This window comes from Centruroides vittatus, unplaced genomic scaffold (genome assembly GCF_030686945.1).
Source record: "Centruroides vittatus isolate TY-2023 unplaced genomic scaffold, ASM3068694v2 contig_345, whole genome shotgun sequence".
NCBI lineage: Eukaryota > Metazoa > Arthropoda > Arachnida > Scorpiones > Buthidae > Centruroides > Centruroides vittatus.
The window spans coordinates 938,611-951,223 of NW_027122170.1; the positions used below are offsets into that span (position 1 = coordinate 938,611).

General features: G+C 32.2%; 1 protein-coding gene across 3 annotated transcripts in view; it reads right to left on the reverse strand.

Annotated features, from left to right (window-relative positions):
• Positions 1–12,613, reverse strand: part of LOC136974209 (ras-related protein Rab-35-like) — an 81,787-nt gene that overhangs the window by 9,737 nt on the left and 59,437 nt on the right. For all 3 annotated transcript variants that reach the window (XM_067269033.1, XM_067269032.1, XM_067269031.1), the window contains exon 6: positions 11,145–11,269. In XM_067269033.1, the coding sequence (XP_067125134.1) occupies positions 11,145–11,269 (125 nt within the window). The remainder of the gene's footprint in view (positions 1–11,144; positions 11,270–12,613) is intronic.

Consider the following 12,613-nt stretch of genomic DNA (forward strand, 5'->3'; position numbering starts at 1 on the left):
ATTTAGCTATGAACAATTCCACCTCCTATACCTGTGTGACAGCTAGAATGTTCGCAACATATATCAGAGCATAAAAGAGGACATCTTGCAAGCAAGGAACATGATCAAATTGGCTAAAGCAGTGTTAGATAATGCCTTCAATCCTTATTGAGCAAATTCCCAGTGTTTCATCTTTATTCCAATCCTGTTTTAGTTTACATTTCAGAAATAATGCATATAATTACTTCTCTACACAACTATTCTAAAACTACCAGAGAACTGGGTTTTTCTAACTAAAATGTTGAAGTAATGAGTCCTCCTTCTCTCTCTCTCTCTCTATTTTTGAACTTCGTATAACTGACTTTGAAAATACAAGAGCTCCCCTACTTACAAATGGTCAGCTTACAAACAATTTGACTGTATTTTTCAGAACTGTGGAGTCAGAGTCGTGGAGTTTTGGTGTTTTAGTTGGAGTCGGAATCGTCAAAAATCCCCCAATTCCGACTCCTTTTTACTTTCCCAACTTGTTATGTATATAAAAAACAAAAAAGTATTTAAATCATGTCACATTTGACCCTCTGAGTTTTTTGCAAATCTATACGTTTGGAAATCTCTCAAATCCAAAAAATGTTAAATAAAGAGAAAAATTCGCACGCACACATGCGTATGTTGGCGTCTAATTTGTTTAATTTTTTTATTCTGTTCTGAAATATTAAACAATATCTCAGAATGAGCATTTGACACAGTAGCATGTGCATAAAAGGCATTAATGCTATTAAATTTTGGTTCTTAATTAAAAGTCGACAGGATAGAGACATAAAAGGGATCATGTGTCATATCTCCAGTGTGATCAGTCTTAATGAATATTTTACTCACTATTAGCATTCACAATCTTATAATATAATTGAGACAGGTTAATGATGATGATGATGATGATGATGATGATGATAAGCAATGCCCTCAACAGATGTGAGGAACCAACCTAGCCTTGGTGTTTCTGTGGCAATGCATCCACAGACCACAGAGGTTGGAAAACCACACCAACGGATAAAATGGACAATAGAAATGAATGAGTTATCATCCATACTTACATCATCATCACAAAACTCAAAACAAACATGACAGCATACAGACAACTACACCATAGATTCACACAACAATATCCTCACCTCACTGTCACCAAACAAAGGGTTGTTGATCAAAAAAGAACAATTATACACAGCAACCTTATCCCACAAACAACATTTGAACTTATCAAATAACAAATTGCTGATCAAATACATCAACAGACAGAAACATCTAATATTAATGAAGATCAAGTAACTTGTCAAGATAATCCAGCAACAAGCATTGATAATAACACACATACAACAACTACCACTAATGATACTTCCTTATCCATCACTGATAACATAGACATAGATTTAGTTAATATGCACTCACTTATATTTCAAGAAACACTCACTGAATACACACTACAGATTCCACACAAAGACCACAAACACCAAAAATCAACACACCAAAGGAAGTAGAAAAAACACTAAATTATATAAACACTCACTTACTACTACACTACATTCATTCAATTTCTACACTCTCAGACATTCATTCATTAGTTTATGCTGGGGCAGTCACAGTAGTGACACACCATGGACTGAAAATACAATCACAGACAAATACACAAAACACAGTTCTATCACAAGCCTGCCTGGCAGAGAAAAATAGAAACACAAATAAATGACATTAGACAGCAATTAGGAGGGCTGACACAATACACTAAAAATAACATAACACCCAAATTAAAAAAACAACTCAAAAACATTTTCAAGAAAATCAAAACACACACAAAACATCAACATCACAACACACACATTACATAATACATTGACAAACTAAAACAAAATCTTGCAGCCAAAGCACATAGACTCAAACGATACAAAACGTATTCACTAAAAAACAACAAAATAAATTATTCACAAACAATGAAAAACTCTTCTACAGACAAATTGGTAACAAAACAAACACTGATACACAGCACAGTGGCACACCAACAGAAGAAGAACTCACAACTTATTGGTCTTCTCTTTGGTCAAGTGCTGTCACACACAATGCTGATGCAAGCTGGATCAAGGAGGAGAACAGAAACTTGCACAACATACTAACTATGCCCTGTGCTGAAATAAACATACACGACATTCGCTATGCTGTGAACAGAACACACAACTGGAAGATACCTGGTGTAGACAACATTCACAATTTCTGGTACAAAAAGTTTACATCACTGCACCAGGAACTAGCTAAACACCTAACACACATCATCATCAATCCAGAAGACATGCCAAAATTTCTTACTCAGGACATCAGCTACATGAGACCTAAGAACAACAATACCACAGACCCCACACAATACAGACCAATTACATGTCTTCCAACACACTACAAATTATTGGCATCCTGTATTGCAAACAAAATATACAAACATGTTGAAGAACACAACATTCCTACGGAACAACAAAAAGGTTGCTGTAGAAATCACAGGGGATGCAAAGAATAGTTACTCATAGATTCAGTCATTCTATAGCAAGCACACAAACAACACAGAAATATACACGACATATATAAACTGCAGAAAAACATTCAACGGTGTTCCACACAGTTGAATATTCTACACATGTACAAAATACATCTATCACTCATTGCATTCTTTCAAAACACTATGCAGTACTAGAGAACAACACTACATCTCAGGGTTAGTAACACTTCTATACAAACAAACCAAATATTTATTAGGCAAAAAATTTTTCAAGGAGATTCCTTGAGTCCTCTCTGGTTCTGCTTAGCTCTGAATCCATTATCCAACATGTTAAACAACACACAATATGGTTACAATATCAGACATGATAAAACAGCACAGTTTACACTGTCACATCTCATGTACATGGATGACATAAAACTTCATGCATCCACACAAAAACAACTTCACCAACTCCTACAAATCACACATTCATACACCAAAGACATACAAATGGAGTTTGGCCTAGACAAATGCAAAACACTTCACATAGAAAAAGGAATCCCGAAGAAAGAAGATTTTGCACTTGGAAATGGAGACGTTATTGAATCCATGGAAGAGGACGAGTTCTACAAGTATTTAGGATTCCAACAGGCCAAACTAACAGAACATGCACAAATAAAGCAAAGATTAATTAAAGAATACCAAAGTAGATTAAATGCTATTCTCAGAACACAGTTAAATGCAAAACTCACAGTTAAAGAAATAAACACGAATGTCATCCCAGTACTCACATATTCTTTTGGAGTTATACATTGGACTCACACAGATCTCGAGCAACTCTAAAGGAAAACAAGAACAACATTTACTAAGCATAATCAACATTACCCTAAAACTGCCACAGAAAGATTAACCCTTCTACATAAAGATGACGGACATGGCCCAATTGACATAGTTAACCTTCACTAAAAACAAATACAAACATTGAAAGAGTTTTTCTACAAAAAAACAAGAAACATCACAGTTATATAAAGCAGTAACTCTAGCAGACGCAAATAACCACCATTAAATTTGCGCTCACAACATATGGACATGACACAACATATAAAAAGCATAAATACCATTAAGCAATCATGGGCTCAAAAGGCACTCCACAGCAGGCATCCTTACAACCTGGCCCAGGATTTTGTTGACAAAACTGCATCAAACAACTGGTTAACTCGGGGATGCCTCTTTGGGGAGATGGAAGGATTCATGATTGCCATACAGGATCAGGTCATAAATACCAAAAACTATAGAAAACACATACTCAAAGATACAACACTCACAAATGACACATGCAGAAAATGTCATATCATGCCAGAAACTATACAACACATCACTTCCGGTTGCAAGCTCTTGGCACAGACAGATTATTTACTTAGACATAATCAAGTAGCAAATATAATACATCAAGAGCTTGCAAAGAAACACAAATTAGTAGACATCCACGAACCATACTACAAATACATTCCACAGACAGTATTGGAAAACAACACGCACAAAATGTACTACGACAGAGCCATAATCACAGATAAAACAATTTACCACAACAGACCAGATATCACACTCATTGACAAATACAATAAAATAACTTAACAAGTTTGCCTTCATATCTTTTACAAAAGGAAAAAAAAAAAAAAAAAACATTTTCCAATGTCACTTCAGAATTTTGTCCATAAACTGGGAAACAAGTTTTAATATTGCCAACTTTTGTAGCTACTAATATTCTTTCATCACCAATTTTTACTTTTACTGATTCCTTCAATGTCTCACAAGTTTCAAAATACTCATCAGTGTTAATAATATGGTCTGTGCAACCACTATCAAGTAACCATTCTATTCCATCTTTCTTTGTCTTTTTGTTTTTGCTTGTTGTATAAGTATCATTTGCAATGGTAGCCTGAAAACTATTTCCTTGATATTCATGTATGATTTGATGATAATTTCCTCATCCTCTCTAAAAGTTTCTGGCATTGAACGATTCATGTCCTCGATAAACAGAAAAACCACCTCCTCAATCACGGTTTTCAATTTCGGAATGACAATTTCTTTTTAAATGGCCAGATTTACCACAGCTGAAACATTTCAACTTATTCTGAAATGATAACCTGGCTTCAGCTCGAAATACATTTGATCTATCATTTGACTCTTCATTACAATTTTCCTCTGCACTTTTTAACTTTATTTTGCTTTTCAGATAGTCAACAGTTCTCTCCTTTTCTGGTAAAACATCTATTAAATCACCAATATGACTATAATTCTGTGGTAGCGATTTTAATATGTAGTTTAATTTTTCTTGCTCTGATATTATAGCACCTGCCTGCTTTAATTCATTCACAGCTTTTTCAAACGCATCAATGAATAAGCATACATCTGAATAATTTTTCAATTTGATACTTTTGAGATTATGACGGCACACAATTTGCAGAGCTGTTGACTTTTTCAGATACATTTCATCAAATTTTTGGATAATTTTGTATTGAGTTCGCTTATGTATTCTAGCAGTCTGTTAGTTATTCCGCGGTAAATATAGTTAGTCACCTGGATATCTTGTTTGTTCCGTTTGTCATCGTCAGATTTAATTTTAGTCCTCATTACCACATCTTTACACCTTTTGAACTGTAGAAACTTGAACATACGTAATTTCCATTTACTATAGTCTGCTCCATCAAATATTGGAATATTAATATCACTGTTCTTCGCCGCTATTACCATGTGTGCTCTTTGTTTTCTCAAACTAATTTAACCTCTTTCACTTCTTGTTTTCTCAACCATGCTTTGCTACCATGTTAAGAAAATAAATAAAAAGATTATCTTTTCTTCGTATTTACTTCTTTACTTAACTTTAATAACAAGCAATACACATTTACATCTTTACTTTCCATCGTACAACCTTAATCCAAACAACAGGACGAAAACTCACTGACCAACAACTTTTTTACAAGTGTTGCCAGATGAATGTACATCAATTAACATAATGTATCTGTATACTTATATATTACCCAATACACTCTTATATTATATACAACATTTTTATTAAACTAATTTGTTTGTGTACAAATTTTTGTACACAAACAAATACTATTTTTAGTCATACATGCTTACCAAATACCATTGCCAGTCAATAAATGTGAATTTATTTATTCAGTAGATCTGTCAAATTTTATTGTTTAATTAATTTTTTAAAATCATTTTATTTTGTATTTTAAAAAAATAATTAGATTCGTCACCATTATTACTTTCCCGGCTGTTATACAGTATAGACCTATAACAAAGGAAAAGAATGATGATTGGTGAAACAATGACTTTCTCAGGTTTTTTACTCTTTTGGACTCAGAAAGCCTTGAAACATAGAGAAGTGCTAAAGCATTTGGGGTTTTTTCTGTATGCATGGGTATTAGAATGTGTACCAACCGATTTAGTTCAACCATTTTGAAGTTTAATAACTCCCGTGTTAAACCATTCGACTTTGATTCAAGATCGTGCCTCCCATACAGTCTAACATTCGTATATACAAGAAAAAAACCCGAATCTTTTGCATATCTTGACATTTTGAGGTGTCCTGAGTCCAAAAATGCAAAAATTTGAGGTGGGGTCATTTTTTGACCAATTGCTATACTTTTCGTCTGTTATATATAACAGCCGGAAGAGTAAAAATTATCGAATACGTATTTACATATTGACTATGTCATTATTTAGAGAAGTATTTTAGCTTTGGAATAAAAAAATTTCTATGTTCTATTTTTATTAGAGCTATATTTATTGAAGCTTATATTCTGAGGTCACGTGATGACATCAGAATTTTCGGGCCTACTTTGTTAACAAGTCCCCCCTGGTCGAAGTCAGAGTTGGAGTCATGTAGAAATCTACCGGCTCCACAGCCCTGGTATTTTTAATAAAGTAAAAATTTGACAAACAAATAAACAAATTTGACTCTATGTCTATATGAATTCTGAATTTCTCTTGCCAGTCATGGGATGTGTTGAAGTCAGTCTTTAGCCAGTAATAAATAATAAATTTTTAATACATAATTATATGTGAATTTATTTCTATTGCATATGGTCATTTTTTGTTTTTGCGCAAATTCTGACGTTCCATTGCCACTCATGAAGTAATGTCAAAGTTGGAGCAATGGTGGTTTTCACTAATGTTTGCAAATTTTATAAATTTTTACAATAGTGCTTCAAAAATGCATTCAAAATGTAACATATCTAGTAGTGGAAATAAATGCATGAAGTGTGGCTCTATTATAGTGGAAACAAAACTTGACATTACAAAACTAAGTGCATTAGATGAAAAAAAATGGCCTTTGAAACATCTACTATTAAGCAGTAGATTACAGTTAAACGAGCGTAACATATTCTATTAACCTATTTCATGGTAAAATTTTTCTCCGTTGTGTGTGACTGCCATGTTAAATTTTTGTCAATGTTAAGCCTAACAAAAAAGAAAAAAATTTTTTTTTTAAATAATAATCATGGCTACTGTATTGTTAAAAATTATTTTTTTATTTTTCACAAACAAAATAAATATATTAAAAAATATAAAAACAAAAAAAAATTATATTTTGAAAATTCATTTTAATATAAAAAATTATGACACATAGTGATATCTAGTATCAAAAATGTTCTGATGCAGAGACAAATATATTCAGGGTCGCCAGGGCAGGTCAAATGAGGTCAACACAAAAATATTCAGAAACAACGTGGGACAGGTTAAGTACAGTACATTGAAGGATCAAACACTAGCAATATGTCGTTATTCTGTGTATAAATGTACTTTCTAGGTTAGTTTTTAACTTATGAACATTTAGACTTACGACAAAACCTTGGGAACCTAACCGGTTCATAAGTGCCTGTATTCAATTGTTTTAAATCTGCATTCCATTCCTATTGCCTGACAAAGATAGGTTCTTTTATCAGAAGTTCTCATGTTTTATTCACTAAATGTTATGTCTTATTTTTAATAAATAACACCACAAAACAGTTGATTTTGTTTTATTAGTCACTTAGTTATTGAAATGTTTGTCATAATAACAGATGTTTTTAAATATGTCTATATACTCTTTATTATGTAAATGTCAACTAAGACATATCATATTAGTGTGACTTATTATATTGGTGTCTGGCTTCTGCAAATTTAAGAAACCTATTCAGAAAAAAACAATCTTTATTTTTCACCTGTTTCACCCGTAACACACTTTACAAGCTATGTTTGTGTTTCAAACCAGTTGGTCCCTCATCAGCAAGTTTATAGCCAATAATTGCTGAAAACAAGATTTATATAAATTACTGCAATGTTATAATTTGGTTAATGTTACCCTAGGATCCAAAATGGCAGCCGGGAAAATTTTTCCCTACTTCGGAGACTGCGACGGGGAAAAAATTTTTCCCTAGACTTGAGACGTCGACGACATGGGGATTTTTTCCCCGTTCAATTTCTACCCTGCGTTCCACGTTGCTGAGTATCCTGTAACCTCGGAACGGAGACGGTAGTGTGTAAATTTGCGACGGTAGAGGGAGCCTTTTCGTGACATCGTGCGAGAGTAAAATTGGCGTGAAATTCGTAGGGGTGTTACGAACGAATATGCAAATGCATGATCTGCGACGTGATTTCTGTTCATTTCTGGGCAATTTTATGCAAATCGACTAGTTTCCTGTTGGAATCGTTTACTGCTGTGTTGCGACGAATTGCGTATTGGATTAATTGCTGTGATTTTTTTTTCGTAACGATATTTCATTTGCACACAAATTGCTATCGGTGAATATTTATTATTATTAATTCCTCCAGTATTAGTAAGTATTGTTATTTCTTTTATTACAATTTAATCCTAAAAGTTAGAGAACCAAGTAATCAGAAATTAAGGAAAGACCGTGTTTTTTTCCCCTCCTTACCTCCCCGCGTTTAGTTTATTGCCAATTGTTCGATAATGACTAGTTTTGCCGATTTGAGTTGCAACGACGAAGTTTGGTCGAGATGCACTTCCCGTGATTTCTACAAGTTGATGGAAGACGACTTTTCGGAGCTAGGTTTGCCTCCCCGTATCGATAACGCATCGAATTTTGCTGTAAAATTAAGCATACAGCCGACCGAGTCCGTTTGCATTCATTGCGATGAAGATAAGAAATGCTTCATATGTCAGGTGAACGACAGATCAGAAAACACTGTGAATTGGATCGTTTGTAAATACGTGAATTCCGGCAGTACGATAATAACGGACGAATGGAAAGGATATGTGCACATTGACGACATAGAAGGAGTAGCGGTCGAACATAGAACAGTCAACCATTCGAAAAATTTCATCGACCCCAAAGAGGAGATCATACTCAGAATATCGAGCAATCGAAAATTGAGTAAAAAACTCCTCTTTTTGTTGTTTTTTATTGTTTATTTCGGTTAAAAAATCCGTGGAGTCTGCAGAGAAATTCAAGATGATGGCCGGAACCGCGGCCATCTTGAATGCAGGGGAAAATTTTTTCCCCGTCGCAGTCTCCGAAGTAGGAAAAAAATTTCCCCGGCCGCCATTTTGGATCCTAGGGTAACATTAACCTATAATTTTTCCAACAATAAAACATAAAATAACTTACAGTTTTTTGATACATCGAAATTTAAAAATATTAACAGAATAATTCGTATCGTATTTCCAAAAACCTGTATACAATAACGATAAATATAAGTTACATTATTGAAAGGTGGTTTAAACATTTTTTAAAACTTGCATATCGCGCTCCTACTTTTGCATGTACCATTATCGTATTACTAAATCATTTCTCTTATAAATATCTCCCCTTTCAATGATGCTGTTCCACGATTGGTAGATTTCTCTTCCCAAATCATTGTTGATTCTGTTGTTTTGTCTTGTTGAGTAAATATGTTCATATAATTTTCTTTTAAAATTATTTCTTTCTTTTTTCTTAATTTTAACATATTTAAACCTATTTTGCATCCTGTTGTAGTGCAGTGTTCTGTCTGCTACTGCCGAATTTGCACAATTACCTTTAATGGCTCGAATGTGTTCCTTTATGCGTATTTTCAATTTTCTTTTTATTTCTCCTATACATGTTTTTCTCTGTCCACAATGACAATCAAATGAATATACTACACCTTTTTCTTCTGTTATCTCGTATTTTTTATCATTTCTATAATATAAATATTTTTTGGTTGAGTGTTTTTTCCAGTATTAAATTTATTAGCTATTACTTTTTTAACTCTTTCAAATAATATACTTATAAGATAATACTGGAAAATTGGACACAAAAGATAGTTTTTTCGGTTGTTCACCATTTTCTATCTTTTGTGTCCAATTTTCCAGTATTATCTTATAAGTATATTATTTGAAAGAGTTAAAAAAGTAATAGCTAATAAATTTAATACTGGAAAAAACAGACTCAACCAAAAAATATTTATATTATAGAAATGATAAAAAATACGAGATAACAGAAGAAAAAGGTGTAGTATATTCATTTGATTGTCATTGTGGACAGAGAAAAACATGTATAGGAGAAATAAAAAGAAAATTGAAAATACGCATAAAGGAACACATTCGAGCCATTAAAGGTAATTGTGCAAATTCGGCAGTAGCAGACAGAACACTGCACTACAACAGGATGCAAAATAGGTTTAAATATGTTAAAATTAAGAAAAAAGAAAGAAATAATTTTAAAAGAAAATTATATGAACATATTTACTCAACAAGACAAAACAACAGAATCAACAATGATTTGGGAAGAGAAATCTACCAATCGTGGAACAGCATCATTGAAAGGGGAGATATTTATAAGAGAAATGATTTAGTAATACGATAATGGTACATGCAAAAGTAGGAGCGCGATATGCAAGTTTTAAAAAATGTTTAAACCACCTTTCAATAATGTAACTTATATTTATCGTTATTGTATACAGGTTTTTGGAAATACGATACGAATTATTCTGTTAATATTTTTAAATTTCGATGTATCAAAAAACTGTAAGTTATTTTATGTTTTATTGTTGGAAAAATTATAACATTGCAGTAATTTATATAAATCTTGTTTTCAGCAATTATTGGCTATAAACCTGCTGATGAGGGACCAACTGGTTCGAAACACAAACATAGCTTGTAAAGTGTGTTACGGGTGAAACAGGTGAAAAATAAAGATTGTTTTTTTTTGAATAGGTTTCTTAAATTTGCAGAAGCCAGACACCAGTATAATAAGTCACACTAATATGATATGTCCTAGTTGACATTTACATAATAAATTGTATAATAAAGACACAGAGGCATATGAATTAATGTCTATATACTCATTTATCAAATTAATTAAAAACAAAATAACACAACATAAAATTACTTTAAAGCTAGAATTATATCAACTTTAATTTTAATTGTTAACTGTATTATGATATTTGGCCTAAAAATAGGCAATTAAACATAAAAATAATCTGGGTTTTATATATGTTTTGCTATTAAAAGTTGCCAATGGTTTATTGCATATTTGTAACACGACACTTTTTAATTTGCCATTTTTAAATTCCAAGCTATGTTGTTTTAATTTCATTTATATATTGATAAAAAGTTAATTATATTTCTTAATTTTTATACAGTTGAAATTGAAAAATGTGACAAACTTACTTCTTCGACATTTATGTTTTCTTTGGCACTTGTTTCAAATAACTGAATACCCATCTGATCGGCAAATCGTTGAGCATCTTCTGTTAAAACAACTTTTCTATCCGGATCGTCATTTTTATTACCAACTAAATAAAATCATAAAAAATGTTTATCATCAATAATTTGTAAAATTCATAAACTACTCATTCCTACAGAATATATACTTCAAATATATCATTCTGAAACATTTGGTCTAATAAATTAAACTGTATAAATACTATGAAAAAAATAGTCCAGATTTCACAACAAAGTTTTCTATCAAAAACCGTTTAACAAGTACTTCTTGTTCATCTTTTTAATTTCTTCTTGCCTTTTCTAGAACAACTAAATTTAATAAAAGGGAAGAAGAAATTAAAAAGGTGAACAAGAAGTACTTGTTAAACGGTTACCCAGGAAAATTATTAAAGAACTGGTACGACAAATATTTAGAAAATGGATATCAAGCAAAGAAAAAGCAAGAAATCAATACGTATGTCTCTTTTCCGTATATTAAGGGTATTTTTGAAAAATATCAAAAAATTTTTTGTGAAAATACAATTAAACTGGCTCCATTCCAAAAAAATATGTTATTTGGACTGATAAGGACAGAACCTTATAAGGATAAAGAGCTATTGGAAGAAGAAGGAGTGATCTATAGACTTCAGTGTACATGTGGAATACCAAATTATTATGTTGGAGAAACGAAGAGGAAACTTAAAGTGAGTATGTCGGAACATCTGGCTGCAGTGCGGTTTAAAGTTAATACATCTCCAGTGTTTTTTACATTATCACGCAAATAATTGCCATGTTGATATTAATAATATAAAGATCTTAAATAGGGAAAATAATGTAGTAAAAAGAAAATTCAAAGAACATTTTGCGATTGTTATGCAAAATAATGTTATGAATTTAAATAATGGCGTGATACCTGCGGAATGCTGGGAAGAGTTGATCATACGTAATAGTTGTAAACATGATGGTACTTGTGTTAATGATGTGTCTTCTACTGATGGATTACTTGTGTTATGTTCTGTTTGTAAGAAACCCTACTGAGGAGGCCGATAAAGGCAAAATGTATTTAGGGTTAAGTATAGTGTAAAATAATAAAAAACTATTTTTTTCTCAATGTTAACCTGTTTGTCCTTTTGCTTTTTTACACCAGTCCACGTTCTGTTTTGAGTAAATGGATTAATGACTTGGAATTTTTTAGCCTCCAGAAGTCAGAAAGGATAAGAGAATTTTTCTGTGTGCTAGTTAATAGTACACTTGGGTAAAGATAAATAACTAGTTAAAAACCATTAGATACAGAGTTTGAATGTGCCATCTATATATCATGTCATCAGAGTTTAAACTTAATTTGTTATCCTATGTATAGTTATAATTCTGATTTTATTTTTGGGTTGGTTAAAGTATTGTATGAAAATTTATAAAAAAAGCATCTATGAAGAGTA